The sequence below is a fragment of the Thamnophis sirtalis genome, unplaced genomic scaffold, assembly GCF_051295495.1.
Source record: "Thamnophis sirtalis isolate CommonGarterSnake01/CBP01778 unplaced genomic scaffold, rThaSir2_p1.2 scaffold_5, whole genome shotgun sequence".
Lineage (NCBI taxonomy): Eukaryota > Metazoa > Chordata > Lepidosauria > Squamata > Natricidae > Thamnophis > Thamnophis sirtalis.
In genome coordinates, this window is record NW_028261385.1 from 19,562,552 (window position 1) to 19,581,664 (window position 19,113).

The 19,113-nt window shown below is 38.8% G+C and overlaps 2 protein-coding genes across 4 annotated transcripts in view; both read right to left on the minus strand.

The window, feature by feature from the left end:
• MTMR12 (myotubularin related protein 12) overlaps nt 1-2,247 on the minus strand; it is a 43,334-nt gene extending 41,087 nt beyond the window's left edge. The window contains exon 1 of the mRNA XM_087715382.1: nt 1,987-2,247. Within this exon, the coding sequence (XP_087571508.1) occupies nt 1,987-2,232 (246 nt within the window). The 5' untranslated portion in view covers nt 2,233-2,247. The remainder of the gene's footprint in view (nt 1-1,986) is intronic.
• Nucleotides 2,248-8,503: 6,256 nt separating this feature from the next.
• Nucleotides 8,504-19,113, minus strand: part of ZFR (zinc finger RNA binding protein) — a 43,355-nt gene continuing 32,745 nt past the window's right edge. For 2 of the 3 annotated variants that reach the window (XM_087715383.1, XM_087715384.1), the window contains exons 16-20: nt 16,508-16,605; nt 15,583-15,678; nt 12,821-12,932; nt 12,554-12,651; nt 8,504-9,921 (exon numbers count right to left, since the gene is read on the minus strand). In XM_087715383.1, the coding sequence (XP_087571509.1) occupies nt 9,742-9,921; nt 12,554-12,651; nt 12,821-12,932; nt 15,583-15,678; nt 16,508-16,605 (584 nt within the window). In that variant the 3' untranslated portion in view covers nt 8,504-9,741. Of the gene's footprint in view, nt 9,922-12,553; nt 12,652-12,820; nt 12,933-15,582; nt 15,679-16,507; nt 16,606-19,113 lie in introns of those variants that run through there. The other variant, XM_087715385.1, reaches the window with a different exon arrangement.

A 19,113-nucleotide genomic window follows, 5' to 3' on the forward strand; every position in this document is an offset into this window, starting at 1 on the left:
ACAGCTTTCCGCAATCTTATTCCTGTAGGAGCTCTGAAACTGAAGCAGAGTTTAAACCTTAACACACCTCTCTTCAGACTTACTTTTTCTTTCTTCCTCTGCTGCATCCCTATCTTTAGCTTTTAAAATGAAACTTGAAACACGGACTTGGCTGTAAGCCCATCCCATAGTAATACACTGATTAAAGTATATAAAAACCGCATGCTTTTCCTGAGGAAGCAGATGCTTCCAGAGGGCAATGTATGCTCCTTCAGAGAGATGCACCCGGGAAGAATAGAATAATAGCTTTATTGTCACTTTGAAAGTACACTAATTGGAATACCTTAAAATGAAATTTCATTGCATACAGCTCTCAAAGGGTCACAGGCAAATCTTCCCATGTTTTACACTCCCTGCTCCCGTTTTTTCTTTTGCCTTTCTTATTAGCAAAAGGGAAACACGGGAAAATGACATAAGAGTTTTTGCCTCAACGCCATCATTCTGCTCAGCAAATAATTCCCTCATCACTGTCAAGCTATTTACTAAGTCAGCATTACTATTACTATTAAGCTTCTCATCGGTCCTATCATCCATCTCCTCCCACTTATGACTGCAGGACTGTAACTTTTTTGCTTGTACCCCTACAATTTATATTGATATTGTTTCCTGATTGCTTATTTGTACCCTATGACCATCATTAATAGAACAGAATTGAATTCTTTATTGGCCAAGTGTGATTGTACACCGTGACCCGTCAAAACCGCGTTCCACAAAAGCACGGTCAACGAAAGCGCGTATGTGACGTCATCACAGCGCGACGAAAAAGATCGAAAAATTGAAATAAAAATTAAATTACAGCAAGCCGATTCACATAAAGGTAAGGGTTAGGTTTAGGGTTAGGGTTAGGTTAAGGGTTAGGGTTAGGTTTAGAGCGTTAGCGTTACGTTTAGCGTTAGGTTAAGGGTTAGCGTTAGGTTTTTCGTTAGGTTAAGGGTTAGGTTTAGGGTTAGGTTTAGGGTTAGGTTTGGGGGGGTTAAGGTAAGGTTTTCGCTTTATTTTTACATTTTTCGATCTTTTTCGTCGCGCTGTGATGTCACATACGCGCTTTTGTCTACCGCGGTTTTGTGGTGGAACCATTGGACACATAAGAAATTTGTCCTTTGGTACATATGCTCTCAGTGCACATAAAAAGACAAGATATATTTCTGAAGAATCATACAGTACAACACTTATTGATAGTCATAGAGTACAAATAAGCAACCAGGAAACAATATGAATATAAATAGTAAGGATACAAGCAACATAGTTACAATCATGCAGTCATAAGTGGGAGGAGATGGTGGATAGGAACGATGAGAAGACTGATAGTAATAGTAATGCAGCCTTAGCCAATGGTTTGACAGTGATGGGAGAATTATTTGTTCAATTGACTGCTGTACCTTATGATTCGTTGCGAATATATCTTGTCTTTTTATGTACACTGAGAGCATATGCACCAAAGACAAATTCCTTGTGTGTCCAATTGGACTTCGCCAATATAGAATTCTATTATCCTGTTTTGGCAGCGCCAGAAGCCCCCCTCCACCCCCACCGCCCTTCTTTCACATTTAAATCTGTTCCCCTCCCAAACCCGTTTGCTAAGTCCTCTCTCCTCCCGAGGGTTCGTAAACGGAGAGGACGCCAGTTGCCAAAAGTAATAAAACGCTCCTTATGGGTCTTGAACCCCACACTTCCTCACCCCCCAAAACAAGGCTCCCTTGAAGAAGGAAGAGGGGTCTCATTTCGTAGACTAGGGATGGGGAGGCGGGCGGAGCTGGAACGGCGGCGGCACCCCTCGCCCACAAAGCAGCCAAGTTTTCCCCTCACAGGACGACGAAGCCCCGGAAGAGCAGCAGCCGCCGCCGCTGGCGCCGCCCGAGAGGAAACCCGGGAACCGAGCCGCCGCCGCCGGTCTCGCGGGAACTCTTCGGAGCGCGTCTCTTCCCCCCCCCGCCACATTCGCCTCACCTCAGGGCTGATGTAGGAGACGAAGGAGGGCTTGGCCGGCTTAGCCCCCGCGCCCACCCCGGCGCCCAGCATGGCTTGCCCCCACGAAGTCCCCCCGGCGGCCCTGCTGCTGCTGCTGCTCCAGCCGGTGCCGGCGGGCAGGGGCGTCGGCAACGTCGTCGGCGGTGTCGGCAGCTCCTCCCAGGAGGACTCCACATCCTCCGCCAACGCCGCCCTGTTCCGTCTCAAGTAGTTGATCCCTCCCATCGCCGCGACGGGCCTCTGCCTGCTCTCCCGCGCGCCTCGCGGCGGGCCCTCCCCGATCCTCCCCATTTCTGGAGGAACGGACCCGGAGGCGGCGACGCCATTGGGCCGGCGCGACTTCAATCAAGGCGGTTGGACCGCCCATGCCGCGAGGTAGGAAGGAGGTGGGTGGGGGCCTTACGCTCTGATCCTGGAGGGTTGGGAAGAGCGAGAAGAGGAACCAATCACAGCCTCAAGAACGAACTCCGATTGATAGTCGCTTTGTCCAATCAGGGAAGCAAATGCCCCTGTGGCTCCCTGATTGGCTCCTTCTCCTTTTTTTTCTGCTGGAAGTTCGGACTTTGAATTGATTGCCAGTGCTCGTTGTTTATTTATTTACACACACACACACAAAAACACACACACACACGTAAAAATGCGCTCAAATGAAGTTCTTTTTATCACGCACAGTGCATTTTTAAAGTCAAATATACGATGAAAAAAATTCAATACATTTTTTAAAATTCTGCATTAATTCTAAAATTTATAATTCTACTTTAAAAATATTCTTAGGGGTTCGATTATTATAAGGCCTGACTAGGTGGCTCAGTGGCTAGGACACTGAGCTTGTCGATCACAAAAGTCATAAAAGTTCGAATCTCTAGTAGGGGTCTCCTGCGTGAGCAGGGGGTTGGACTAGATGACCTCCAAGGTCCCTTCCAACTGTTACTGTTTTAAAATGTTTATGTACAAATACGGTATTGTAGGTAACACACATTTATTGTAAAAGATGACTGAGAGGCAGCTGGGTGACTTTGAACCAGTGGGTCTCTCTCAGCCCAATATCTTACAAGGTTATTGCAGGGGGAAACAGTTCATTTAGTGATTGTTCAAAGTTACGACAGCACTGAAAGATGTGACATGATCATTACAGCATCCCCATGGCAATAAGATTAAAATTCAAATGTTTAGCAACTGGTTCATATTTATGGTTGCAGTGTCCCCATATGATTACCTTTTGCTACCTTATGACAAACAAAGTCAATGGGGAAGCCAGAATCACTTAACAAATGGGTTACTAACTTATCAACTGCTGATTCACTTAACAAATATGGCAAGAAAAATCAAAGTGGAGCCAAACCAGTGGTGGGTTCCGGATCCCGTTGTAACTGATATGGTTAAAATGGGGCCTGGCGTCCTCCACCTGAACGGGTGTGCATGCGTCGTACCTGCCAGCGATGCCTCTGCAAGCCTCTGTGATGCTCCAGCTTCTCAGCGGAGCGTCACGCAGTGCTGTACGCGGCATGCACATGCGTGGAAGCGCCAAAGACAGGTAAGGAGCTTGGGTGGGTGGATGAGCCCTCCGGGGCACCATACCGGAACAGTACCTGGTGCTCTGGGCAGACTCCGGTACGCCTGCCTGGTGCCTTCGGCTTCATGCTTGTGCGAGCAAAGCATGATCAGAGCCGAGATGGCAGCTCCGATCGCCCTTTGCTCGCACAAGCACGAAGCCAGACACCAGCCTGAAGATGGCGAATGTGACCTCATCAAAGATACTCTCAATCTTACGCGGGAAAAGACCCGAATATGCCAAGACCTGCATACCTTTACCAGTGAAAATCTATGAAAACATACATATATACACACACACACACACACACACACACACACACACACACACACACATGTAGGTCTTGGCGTATTCGGGTCTTTTCTCATTTAAGATTGATAGTATCTTGGCGATGTTTCGACGAGGTCACACTCATCATCTTCAGGTTGATGCTTTTGGCTTCGTGCTTGTGCGAGCAAATTGTGATCGGAGCTGCCATTTTTCTATAAATATAGGTGGGTGGGTGTGGAATGTGTGGAATGCCAAGACCTGCATACCTATACCCGTGAAAATCTACGAAAACAAATATACATACATACATACATACATACATACATACATACATACATACATACACACACACATACACACACATACACACACACATCCTAGATAAAATATTAATAGCACCTTGGGTGCAATCCCAAAATATCTGGAGTACCACTTGAACAATATGGACATTGACCAAATCACCATCAGTCAATTGCAAAAGGCAGCTTTATTTGAAATAGCTTACAAATGGCTAATCTGCATTAACCATGTTGTGTTTCTTTCCCCTTTAAGTTTTCACGAGCATAGGATACCATTCAACAATGAAGGCTGATGCTTCAGTTGCAACTGTTCTGGATAGTGAGAGAGATGCAGTCATCCATCACTCTCACTATGATAACCTCTGTATTAGATTGTTGTTGTATCCTTTATGTGAGGTGGCATTTTCAGAAATGACAGTAACCTCCAAATATAAGCATTGTACCTAGGCCAATGACAATGGCTCCTGCCTTATTTATACGGATAACACAAATGCCTGATACATATACTGTACTAAGCCATACTTTGCTTAAGACTGTTTAATTATCCAGAATTATTTGGGCTTGTGCACCATAATTGGTTAGGCTTGTGCCTAACCAATTTATGACTAAGGATGTATGAACCCTGGCAAAATACAATTCACTAAGCCAAAAACAAATCATATTGTAGCTTAGAGTTGTGCAAGAGATCAGATCTAATCAGGATTAACACTTTTGCTTAGCCTACATCCCTGAAAAACTAGAAAAAGCACCATTTTGTTCCCTTTATACAAGTGAAGCATCTGCAGTTCATTTGTGTTTGCAAAATAGAAATGAAAGGGGCTAAAAAGTGGAGCAAGCACTGAAATGAGTAGAAGTGGTGGGGACAAACCATGCTGCGCTGGAAACAGGGTTCTAAGATACTTACTTCCCAAGTGAAGCCAGTGATGATTATCCCATTTATTGCTGACACATGGAAACCATTATTATCTTTGGGACTGGACTATAATGAAAATTATTTCACTAAAGACCAGCTGCTTATATCTAGGGAGAAGTACCAGAACCGCTACAGTAAAACTTATTTTTTAATTTCATATTTGGTGCTTTTGTGTGTGTGTGTTGTAAGTTTCTTCAGAATCTGAATGTCAATGGAGATTCCAGTCCTACAGGCAGAGGTGGGTTGCAAATCCTGGCACTATTGGTTCACGCGTGCTTATATGCACACGCATGCACAATGCTTTTGCCCATGTACAGAAGCATCCGGGTGGGTGGGCAGAGCCTCCTGCTGCCACCACTACTTTTTCGCCCAAACCAGGCCGAACTGGGAGCAACCCACATCTGCATCCAGGTCATGGTTGTCTCAAGGGTACTTTTCCAAAAGACAACTACATTTTTTCCTTGAAAACGTTTCACTTCTCATCCAAGAAGCTTCTTCAGAATTTGAATGTAACTCCAATGGCCTGCAAGGTTCCCAGTGAATTAATATGCACATCCATTCTTATCCATGGTTTATCAAATAACCCAGAGTTGGCTGTGGTTGCTGAAACACTAGGGGACTTTGGCCTATGGTAGGGCGTGAATTCTACCATTGTTTGCTTCTCTCCCTTTGTTTACCCCCCTTAAAAATGCAACCTTGCAGCAAATTTTAATTTTCCTGACTGCGGAGGAAATATCCTAACAATTCTGACAGCCCAGATGGAATGATTCAGAACAGTTTTTACCAGCAGCTTTTTCATTATTGCATAAGCTCTAGAGGGCTTGAAATAACTATGATTCCTTGGCAGTAGTAGTGCTCTTTTGAGTCCTCGTACAATTGATTTCCAAATAGCTCTGATGGTAATAGTAATTATAAAACTTAGTCTGAATAAGGGGGTGATTCTTAAAATAGTGGAAGTCATTGATCAATGTATGTGCAAAAAGCTTTCCCTTTTTAAAAAAATCAGGAGTTGGGGAACTTGGAAGGTTTCTAAATGCAGTAACTTATTTTCTGTCTCAACTGTAGCTTAAAAGAAATGCAGTATTTCCTGGAACACAGCAGTAGCAATATCTCAATATGGCTTAAATATTAAATGACCCAGCAAGGCCAGCAAAACAGCTGCTTCTAGCTAGATAGCAGCCAGTTCACACTATTGTTAACAAAAGAAAATGTTTTCACCGATATGATTGTTAGATCCAAGTGAAAAGTGTGTTCTAATTCCACTGGAATTTAGGAACAATGTCCTTAATGTTGAATTATTGCTTGGTTAAACAAGCATGCTAACATTTTGTTTGTTCTGTAGTAGAAATAAACAATCCCAGTACTGTTTGAACATTGCATAATGGATCATTGATGAAATCTGGTGCTTCCCAGATATTTTGGATTACAACCTGCTTAATCACTGGCTACGCTGACTGGGACTTAAAAGAGATTTAAAGTTTTAAAAGATTTGAAATCTGATTCACATGTTGCCCTAAGGCATGCAGTGATTTGTTTGCTCTTGATCTATTCTATAGCATCGTATGTGAACCAATTTCTTCAGCAATTAAACTAATAAAAAACAGTAGATTTGTAAGGCACCGATCTTGAATGTGTTGTAGATTTTTTAAAGCAAAGGAACAAAATGTAATCAATAGTCTATATGTATTTAGTAAATGTTTGCACCATTATCTCCCAAATTCTAAAATGTTGATAATCCTGTATCTGAATTCTTTGAAGAAAATGAAGTCATATTTGAGTTTTAGAAATTTGTATCTATGTATAATTGCAGCTTAATCTTATTTGTGTTTACTAAGAAATCTCACTTCATTTGGGGGAACTTATTCCCAGTCAAGGCTACATAGAACTGCAATCTACCGTAATTTTTAGGCCTTCACATTCAAAACTTCAAGGTTAGTCCTTTTTTAAAATATTCAGTATGAATATATACATCATTAGCCAGAGCAATCTACTGATATATGCATGGGGGGCTTTATTCCATACCTCTTTTCAGCAGATAGCAATCTATTTCATTATAACCCAACCAAACCATTGTTATATATATTTAAATGCTAAATCCATACAAACCCAGATGTTCTGGTTTAATTTTTCTTGGAGGCAAGCTATCTGAATTTTTACACAGGTAGTCCTTAACTTACAACCACAATTTTAATTGCTAAGCAAGGTGGTGGTTGAGTAGTTGTGTCCAATTGTTAAGCAAATCACAAATCGTGATCACATAACCCCAGGATGCTACAACTGCTGGGGATGCAGGTTGGTTGCCAAGCAGCAGATTTTGATCAGGTGACAGTGGAGATGCTGTGACACCCGTATATATGAGGGCCTTGCTGTCATTTTTTCAGTGCTGTTGTAATTTTAAACACCATAATCTGTAACTTAAGATGGTTAAATGTCAGAATAAATGAGAATTGCAAATGTCCAATACATCCAACAACATGAGGCCTTGAGAAGGATTGGCAACCATGTGCAGAAGGCAGTTCGATATGCACGATTCTGCCAGCGAGAAAGTTATTTTTTCCCTCCTGTACTAACAAATACTGTGCTTGACACTGCAACCAAAGCAAACATATATCAATGAAGATGCGCAAAATATACATTGCAACGCTTATTGCAAAGCCTCTCAGCTATCAAACGACAACCCGGCCTTCACGTGGTGCCCCTCGTTCCCACCAATCGGGCTCTGTCGACCCTTGGGACTGGCGCCCCCTTGGGTATATCCAGCCGAAACAGCTTCCATGGATCGCCGTATATCGGTTGCCTCAATGTGCAAACATTGCTACAAACAGGGAAGCAGGCCCTTCTCGCTAAAAGTAAAATCATATAATAGCGACTGGCTGCACCACATGACAACCCTAGCACAGGACCGAAAACAGTGGCGTCAAATTTCCATGGAAGTCGCCTATACCCACGATGGGTGAAGAGGCGTCAAGTACAAGTACAAGAAGATTCTCAGTCATCCTGGTAGAGTTATCTGGAAGTTGAATCATGATCAGTGGACTTCCTTTTCTTGTTGGTTTAAAATAAGCATTGAAATGTTTCTAACCAACAGGAAAAGAAGTCCAGTTGCCATGACTCAACACCACAATAAGCATAAATACATAACTTTTGTTCGTAAAGAGCTTCTCACTTAACTTGAAGTGGCAATGAACACGACACTTCTTCCTACAAAGTCGTTTCTCTTAATGCTTCACTAGGCATCATCCTTCTTAAAAATAATTTAAAAATAAAGCAACAAACATTTTGAAACAATCTGATTAATTAGAATAGAAAGCTTAATGTAGTTTATTGAAATTAGACTGATTCAAAATGTCATGTTTCTCAGGCCATCTTTAGGAATACTATGAATATTGCTAAATTGATATATCTAAATTAGTGAAATAGGAGTATCTATCCTGAGTCTACAATCAATAGTACATCACTTAGTACATTTTTACTCTTTATTTGTGTATTCAACTGTAGTGTTGTAACAAATCACACCTGTGAACCAAAGCATACATCAACAGGCAGATGTAGACTGAATTACATCACTGCTATAATATTTAGCTGTTTGAAGGAGACGTAAGCATACATTATGGCCGCAAATAATTTTCTGCTATTTTTCCTTTATACCATAGCTTTTAATTTATGTGAGATAGTTATCTTCAATTTTAGGTTTAAATGAAAATCACCATATAATTTGGTACAAAAACAGCAAAGAAACCCTTTCACAGGCACTGATGTGGCAAACACTTATTTTTAATTCAGAGCTAATGGTATTATTACCATACTTATAAAGCTCTCCAAAAATAGTTAGCCAAACTCTACCCAAACGGGAAGAACTGTCCTCTTGTTTACAGCTTCTGCAATATTTCAGAAAATTATTTTTTGGCCTTGCTATGTGAAAGTCAACTGAACAAAGCCCTAGACATGAAGCCTAAAACAATACTTTTTAAAAGCCATTCTATTAAAAAACAAAATCATGCCATTTTTAATCAATTGCTAAAATTGCTGTTCATACTGCATACATTTTATTTTATACTGCTAATGTGTAACTAACAAACCTGATTAGATTAACACAAATCTGTCTTAATTACACCATTATATCACTAGATAGACAAATGCCATGGAATTGGCAGAAACATTAAATTGAAAGCACTTAAATAGCAGGATAAGAGTTTGTTAATGCTTCACATTAAGGAGAAACAGTCCTGCAGCCCCACTTTACAAAAAAGTGTTCTGCTATAAAATATTAAGTGAAGGAGGAGCTGTATTTACTATTTGTAATACAAAGCAACTTACAAGTGTGAAAGGTAAGTACAAATTCTAAACAATTTGCAAATACACAAAGCAACTGAAACACGTTAACAATGTATTAAATACAGTACAACTTAAGTACACAGTAACCAGTTAACATAAAAAACATAAATCAAGAGTTATATTTTAGAACCTAAAGGAGGCAAGTTAAAAACAAACCAAAAATTAAAATACAGTTTTCATTAGTAATCTTTTTCTATCATAATTAAGTCTGCACATCCTTTAAAATGGTGTGAATGCCGCACAAAAGTATTTGTAACCTTTGGGGGGGGGGGGTTGTACTTGAACAGATATTAAGAATTATTTTTACAACAAATGGCTTCCGTTTTCACTTTGTTGTGTTAACAATGCACACACAAACGTCTTCCTTAAAAGTTATCATAGTCTTTCTTGTCTTTTTTCCCCTCAGCTTCAAATCCATCAACTCCATCACTGTCCCTTCTCCTTTTTCGATTGCTGTGAATATTGAAACGCTGGTTCATCTGGGGCAAAGGATCCATTCCTAGAACTTTGTGGATCTGACGGAATGCAAGAAGTCTCAGTGCAAACTGACAGCAGAAGGAAGGAAAAAGGAAATCAGATGGATTGAATTTCAACTTCATGAGAATAGAGGCCGGTTAATTTTAATATGTATTTTCAGCAGCAAAAATCTTACTTAACACTTTTTTTTTCAGTACAAGAATTGGGCAACTTACCTGGAACTCCAGTCATCTGTGAATTACATAAGTTATGCATCTCTACACATTTGGAAATTGCTAGTTTACAAAAGAGTTTAGTGTGCGGACTTTTTGCTGTATCTGATTATCATGGAATTCCAAACTATGAGAAGTTCAAGTGGCATTTTGTGATGTCTATGTTTATATTCAGAGTCTTGGATGTAAACTCTCTGTGCTGACATGAATATATCAGTAGTGAGAGCATTGATTTAAAAAAGCTGTCTCAAAAATATTTGAGATGGCAATGGTCCCTAACTGGTGACCTTCCTAGAAATATTAAAGTACCTATGAAAAGACAAATAAAGAAAAAATGAGAGGAATCTAGTCCTCAAGAGATTTTTTTCCAAGAAGGAAGAAATGAGATGCTTAGAAATGATGGTATGATATAGTAAAAATTTAACCTAGAACCTAAAACGATAAATTTGCAAAATGCTCCAGAAAACCTAAATATCATCTCTGTTATGGAATCACACAGATCTTAAAAGTGAGCCGTGAGATCCCAAAATCTATGATATAAATGAACATCACAGTTGAATCATGGTCATTTGGATGCCTGTAAATTTGCTATGTTTTGTGTCTAAACAATGCCAACATCTAGCTAAAACATCTTGATATGAGATGTTAACACTTTTTCTAGCTGAAAGTTTGATACTTTGGTCAAAATGTGAGTGGGATGAAAATTTGTTATAGAAAGCATCTAAAGCCTGTAAAAGATATTCGAGATAACTGCATTATAGAATCATTATTATCAAGTTCAGAGACACTGACATTAACCCCACTACAGAATGAAAACAGCATGCATTAGAATTTGAGACTCCACAAGATACATGTCATCTCAGGAAATACAGGGCTAAATTACTGAGATAAAGACGAGGATCTTTGTCCAAACAGGACTTATGAAGGGAGATAAGAAGGTATTATGGAGTAATAGATCTTAAGGCAAGCCTATTTCAGGTCTCTTCTTCTGAGATTGATTTCTATATGAGGAGAAATTGGGGTCAATTGAGCAATATGAGCTAAAAAGGCCATCAATAACAGAATTTGTGTATCAGGGTTAGAGAAGGACATGATGGAGAAGAATTAGAGGCTTGGAATCAGGGAAGTGACAGGCCTTTACCCATCTTTTTCTTTTTGTCTTGCATGGAATTAGGTTGGCAGCAGTGGTGGGTTCTGGATCCCGTTGCAAGCCCGCCATCCTTCACATGAACATGCGCAATGCGCGCATGAGTCATACCTGCCAGTGACGCCTCTGCAAACCGTGACGCTCCAGCTGCTCAGCAGAGTGTCGCACAGGTGCTGTACGTGCCATGCACGTAAGTGCTGAAGACTTTAAAGAACAGGTAAGGAGCTCGGGTGGGCCCTCCGGAGCACAGTACCGGAACGGTACCTGGTGCTCTGGGCAGGCTCCGCTACACCCGTACTGGGGCGTACTGCCTGCAACCTACCACTGGTTGGCAGACCACTCAGAATGCTTTGAACCTATAACCGTAATGCAGGGTCCAATGCTCTATGGGCAATGGGAGTGTGAAAGAAGCTAAAAGGATACAAATGCTTTGGAAACTGCTACCTTTAAAAGCTGTTCCCAGGAAGTGGGAGAGTCTGGGTATATGCTCTTCATCCAAGCAGAAAAAGCATTTATTATGCTCCAATACCAGCATTTGCAAAATGGATTCTGAGGGTAATAAGTCTGAAAGATGGGTCCTGATGAACAAGACAATCATGATTGTTTTGTTATGATGAAGTTTTGAGAAGAGTCGAGTGAAGAAGGGGAAAAAAAGACCCCAGGAAATCAGATCAACCAATACTATGTTAGTTGAAAAAAAGGGGTTCACAATGGAAGTCATACTTAATTGTATGGCATGGGGAGGTGAGTGGGGGAAACAGGATACCAGCTAGTTAATTTTTTAAGTTCTAGAAGATTCTGAATTGAGCTCTAGATAGACACATTGCCCAATATACATGAATGATAGGACACCATGGTGGACCTAGCAGGTGTTTTAGTATTTGGTAACTATGTTATATGCATAATGAGGCAAGCAGGTACCAGCTAGAATTTCCTACATAACATTTCATTTTTGCTCATCTACTATTGTTTCCTTAGTGACTTCATTTTTAAAAGTCAAGAGCAATTATAAATAAAACGTTAGCACATGGATAGGACAACTAGGGAATATTAGAGCTGTAAACTAGACAGGAAAGTAAAAAAACAACAACCCATAAACAATGCAGTAGCAAGCTCTTTGATACCATTGACAAGAGAACTGTATGTAAGTGTCCATAAATCAATACAAATTAAGACTGACTCAAAGAAAACTTAAATAAATTACCAAGTTATATAAAAACGTATTCCATTTACTTAAAAATAAGTGTTGAATACTACTGGGTAAAACATTGATTTTCAGCTCAAATTATATTGTTGGCTTGTTTATCTTCAAAAAGTTCTTAATTCACAACATTAAATTACCTGTGCACTTGAAGTAATGTCTTCTCTTTGTTGATCTGTCATTAAAGCCAGGGTATCAAAAGGATCTTTTTCACAAGGATCAAGAAGTCCAGGACCACCTACAAGAAACCGGATATACCAGAAATATTATTTCATCCTTACTAAAATCTAAAAAAAGAATATGTTAAAGAGTCACTTTGGATAGTGAGAAAAACAGTATAAATTTAATAAATAATCAGCAAAACTAATTATCAAGAAAATACTGATTTTGGTTATCAATCAACTTGCCTTTTAGAATAATTCCTGAAGATATACACTCAAATACTCTTCTCAATGCATCTCCAGGGCTTTGTGGTCCAGTAGCACTGCTAATTGCCTTTTCTACTAATAATTCCATTGCCTAAATAAATAAGCAAAAATAAGCCACTGCCTACATTTTCATTTAAATCACATAGCGTTCCTTTTGGTTTAGTACACCAGAGTTCAGTGATCACATTCCATCCATGGCTAAACTATGGTACCAACTATATCAAGAAACTTGCTTGAGAAAAGATACCGTATTTTTTGGAGTATAAGACGCACCAAGGTTTTGAAGAGGCAAATTTTAAAAGTAGGTAGGTAGATAGAGGGATATATATATAGAAATACAATAGGTAGGTAGGGAGAGAGAGTAGGTAGGTAGGTAGGTAGATGTTTCCAGGTGTATTTATCCATGTACTGGAGAAGGAAATCTCTGACAATCTGCAGCACCTAAGACTTAGTTTCTGCTGGCACAGCACTTGATCAATGTAATTCTCATCAATCAGTTAAAGAGCTTTCCAAAAGGGAAAAAAAGTTTTTTCACTCTGCAAACCTTCCCAAAACGGCCCGTTTTTTGTGAAAATGGGCCCGTTCCCCCCCAAAAGGGATGAATAGTTTTGGGGGGGCTTGCAGAGTGCTGGGGGGGGGGGGGCAAAAACAAGCAAAAAATGGTGCATTTTTTGTGAAAATGGTCCCAATTTTTGTCAAAAGAAAATGCATGCACAGCCTTGTGGAGTCTTATAGAGTGCTGCTGGGGGTTGGGGGAGGCCAAGAACGGGCCGTTTTTTGCTTATTTCTGCACTCCTCAGCCCCCAGGAGCTCTCTGAAAGCCTTCATAAGGGTATGCACGGCCATTTTGGTGAAGGGGACGGGGCTTCAGGAAGCAAAAAAATGCTGTATTCGGTGTATAAGACACACCCAGATTTTCAGCCTCTTTTTTGAGGAAAAAAGGTGTGTCTTCCACTCTGAAAAATACGGTAAGTAAAAAGAAAGCCTCTGTGAGAGACCAACAGAGTGAACAGTGATGATAGTATGATCTGGAAAAATGTGGTGGAATCTCCAGCTAGATTGGAGGGTGTGTGAGAGCATAGAGTTCCTGTGCTGCAAAATGCAGCACGTCCCCCAGAATCTTTGAAGCCTTAGCTGACTGTTCACAAGGGAATGGCAGCCTGGTTAAATTATTGTAACATAGGTAACGTGTGTTCTGCTTGAGACTATTCCTTAGTGGTGCTGGTTGTTTGCATTTGACAGAAAGACTCTGCTATTGCTTGAGAGGGTATTTGGATGATTCTACCTAGCATTCTAAACTTATGAAAACTTTTAGTAACTAATGTCCTAGTATATATTATGAATGTGCGGAATACAAGCAAAATGCTTTGGCTGAATTTTAGGAATTGGGAATTATCTTTAATGCTCCTTCTAACAAATTTATTCAACAAAAATGAATATATCAACTTTAGTTCATGGGCTTAGGTAAAGTTCAAATGGCTGGTTTGTGAAGAATGCTGCAAATACTGCTGTCTTCCTTGCAGAATGTACTATAAGATGCCTTATAGTACTTACTTTATAAGAAAGCCTTGTACATCAAATGTCTTAACATCACCACAAAGATAATGCTGAATAAAGGAAACATATCTAGCCTGCAAGGCTTGCTGGGTCATTTATGAATAAGTCTTATGATACAAGCCAGATATTCATGATTTTTCAGAAGGAAGTTAGCAATTGAATGGTGTAGAGCCTGGGTCATAGAATTATAGTATCCCTCTGAAAAACCAACTTGTGCCCTCTAATTGAATGGAACTAATAGTTCTAAAATCCTCTTAAAAAAGGCAACTCCTACCAGAAAAAGAATCTTCTTGAAAAACAAACATGGGGAAGACATTTTACAAACTGAAATACAGGTAGTCCTTGAGTTACAACCAAAATTAAATAGTCAAATGCCAGTGATTTATCATCTTGCAGTTCTTATACTGAAGCTGAGGGGAATCCACCCAATTTCCAGAATATCTACCAAAGCATCTCTTGGATGAGATTATTAAAATCAGTATTCCAAACTTCCTTTAAGCCATATGGTGGATTTTCTATCTGATTGCAATATAACCTACACATATTTGAGATTGTTGCTTTTGGTTGTTCTAAGTAGTGAAATATTAAAATTTTGATATTACTGTAACTGAAGGTCTAATATTTCTATTGCTCAAGAGATTTGACTTGATACCAAAAGACCCATGGTAATTTATCACTCATTTATTGCTTTATCTTATCTTTATTAAATTTTTATATATTTCATTTTAGCCATCCATGATCATCCTGATTTATGTATGTTATCAACGGAGTTAACATAATAGATGCGTAGATAATGAATCTTCACTTTAATAGCCTTCTGAGGAAAGCTGTGCCTGTGTTAGAATTGAATGTCTATTAAATAGCAATGGGATTTTACAGGTGCATAAAGAGTCACTTATATAATGAACATAAAAAGTAAAGACATTGTTCAAACTATCTGCTATACAATGAACTTCATCTTGCTTTTGGCAAAGTACGTATTGCTGGAAATTCAGTTTTGTTTTATTTTTAATCTAAAGCCCACTAAATCAAGGTCAATAAAATCAAGGGTCTATTGTAATGTAGCTTCTGAAAAAAATCAACAAGGCCCGAGAAACTAAATAATGCCTCTTATAGGAAATATACCAATGCAAATATGATACATAAGTTGTGATAATAGCTCATGGTTTTAAAATACTACTTACCCAGCTTGGAAAGTCAGACCAAGTTGGCACTCGCTGACAGAGGTCACGAAGAATACGTATGATAATGACACAGGACTGCAGACCATTAGCTCTAGCCTTGAGAGCAACACAAAATCAAGTTAATCAATCCCAGCAGCAGTAGAAAAAGAGGCCTCTTAGAAAAGCTAAAATGCCACTGTTCAATGGAAGCTCAAAAACAGAAAATAAATAAGCCACTTGGAGACATTTCAGGAGCTGCCATTTACAGAAGCATTTTAGGCCATGGTTAGTAGCTTAACAAGTCAAGGTGCACAGGTTATATTACAAGTCTAATATGCCTTGAATTCCTGCACACTTTGACCTAAGATTTATTTGTAACAGTAAATACAATTACCTTCCTATAATAGAAATACAAAAAGTAAAGAGCTAACAAGTAGAGAGAATGAAAGGCTGTGGGAATCTGTTTGGTTTCTAGCTTGTGCCGTTGCTGAAGTGCAAAGTCACAGAACCAAATAGTTTCTCACCTTTCATTCCCTACACTTAATGAGCTTAAAAAAATAAAAAGTAAAAGTCTTACACCTAAAACACAAAGCTTTAAACACACATTCTGTTATTTAAAGCAAAGTTACTCTGCAGCCTTATGGAATACATAACAGATACCAAACATACAATTCCCCCAGAGCGAGCCAAATATTCAACCTCGCTATCTGGTCAGAAAAACAAGTTGACATCAAATTGGCAAGAACTGACAAACAGTTCTTCTGTACAAATCTTCAAAGATGATTTCCCCTTCCACCCCCACGTCTAGCCATTTAATTTTATATAGGTGTACATATATTCACTATGGGCAACCTGGATTTCCCCCCCCTTTTTGGTGTAGTTAACATACAACTGAACTACTCTCTCTCATAAGGCTACAAGAAGAAAGTAAAATGATGTTCCGAACCTGGAACCACTTAGCGTGGCGTAGAGCAGCCAGAGCGTCAAGGCATTTTTGCCTGTCCAAGACGTCCGGTGGGTCTTTCACCATACCCGAAGTTACATCTAAAATGGATTGAATTGGCAAAATGCAGTGAGGAATGGGTGTTTGACCAGGTGAGCAAGACAGTTCCTTAAAATAGCTTCCATGTCACACATGCCATTTATTTTGAAATCCCTGTCTCCAATGTCATCAGCAATATTCCTTAAACTGTGTATCATTTAGTCCAATATGAAAAATAATCAAGAGCATAACAAACTGTTAGCTCTCAATCTTATCTTTTTTACACTCATCTACTAGTGAAAAACCATCTACTGGGAAAATGATTCTCCCCTAAAATTAACATGTTGAAGGAAGAATGGTTGGACACAGTGCACCAGCACGGGAAACACAAGACAGAAGAAACACAAAAATCCACTTGAATGAAGTAAAAGTTACAACAAACTGTGAGCAAAATCTATCTGGAAATTCTCCTGTGCAGGCTTCACTGAACTGAATGGGCATTTGTACAGACTTCCCATTCATTTTAATGAAACTTGTGCAGGAAACGTTCCCAGTGAATTGTGCCTTGTGTTTGTTGAGACAACTTAAAATGACCACATGCCATCTTGAAACAAATTCCCAGTTAAAAGTGAAATTCTCAAGTACTCGAAAGGTACTACAATATCTCACATTAAGTAAGGACAAAGTGTACTTATAGAACAATCAAGGCTATTTAATTTTATGGAGTTGAAAGAAATGTGAAGTACTGTACAAACATTTAAGCCAGGAGCATCTGTACATTTTCATATTTCTTACTCAGTTTTGGACTTAGAGTATTAAAGTGTATGCCATATATATCCATCCCAATTTCATTTAGAAAGATACCAAGAGAAAACTAGAAAGATTTAAGAGAAGAAAAAGGTGGGAAAAACCCGAAACCATGAACACCAAAAGTTCTATAGAAAAAAAAAACCTAGTCAAAACCTTAAAATGATTTTGCCAATTGTGTCTAAACATGTGGCAGGTATAATTTTATATCAATTTTAAGTAACTGTGATTTTGAAACTATAACTTAGCAACAGATTTTTATTTTTGCCAAACTTAGCTTGCTGTTACAATAAACATTTAATGTGCCACAAGACACAAATGAACATTAAAATGTAATCTAATGTAAGCAAACATACTTGTAACAGCAAATCAAACACTCAAAAACACAGCAAGGAAAGAATGTAAAGCCAAGGAATTAACAGATCAGGCTTGACAGTCATCATCAATGAAGACATGAAGAGAAACAGGTCAAGAGGAAATGTCAAGCTTGAAATTATGTCATACTTGATCTAAGTACAGAATATTTCAATTTTATAGAGAATGATGTGTCTGCGGAAATCCTTATGAATATTTTCCCATGAGATTTACTGGGTTTATATTCTGTCATTTACTGGCTATCTCTATACAAGTGAACATTGATATCTACTAATTGGAGATTTAAAAGCAAGTGAAAGAAGGCATTAAGATGATAGATACTGTCAAGTGAAAGGCAAAATAAATTTAAAGATAAAAGGAGCAACTGAGGCCAAAGTCATTATTATTATTTGGTAAGGTATTTTTAAGGTTTATAGCAATAAATATTGTCAATGTAGGCAGTGTATTCTACTTTATATAGCTTGTACTTTTGACTTCACTTACTTTATTGCTGAAGTCTTAAATAATTATTGTTAAATATTTAAAAAAGAACACTAGCATTTCCAACACTATGTAAATAAGTACAAATAATGTTTATTAATAATCATATATAATCAATGAGCAAGAGAAGATATATGATTCACCTCTATTAAAATTAGTTAACATCTTGCCATTGACCTCAGTGTAAGATAAATAATATCCCTCCATAAATCAGTTCTGAAACTTGGAGTCACCAAAAGATCCCAAAGCAGCTACAGAAATTGGGAAGACATCTAGGCTGGATATCCATAAAAGCAGCTTTCCTATACGTGGATTTTTGCATCTGTTTTAAGATTCCAAATGGATTAACCCCTTAAATTCTAGTCCTTAATCAATGAATTACACATTAGCCATCATTTTTAAAGTGATTGCTTTTCCGTATTCTGTATATAAGGGGTTAATCTTTAGTAAGACATGCTGTGTCCACACTATTTCATTATTAAAATGTTAACAGGTAGGTCATGCTCTTTCAATTCCAGGTATGTATTAAGTATTACCCAGTCAACTATTTCAACACTAGTGTGAACACTGCGTAATTCCAGAGAGAAAGACAAGGACAAGAAGGAAAAAAAACCAACACAAAAGTAACAGTAAATGCTAGGACTATGCAACCAAACACCCTCATTGTTCAAATATGGCAGGTGTGACACTGAGCTTTAAAAACCTTGGTCAAAAATCCTTCCGATGTCTTTGTAGTAATCCCTGACAGGATTCAATTGTCTCTGCTAGAAGGCTTTGGATGGGGACTAACAAAGCTAAGGATAAAAAACAAACATAAAAACAGAAATATTTTGCTGAAGAAACACATTCCACAGCTGTTTCGAGCATTTTTAGTAATATATCCAGAGCAAATTCAGTAAAATTTACTG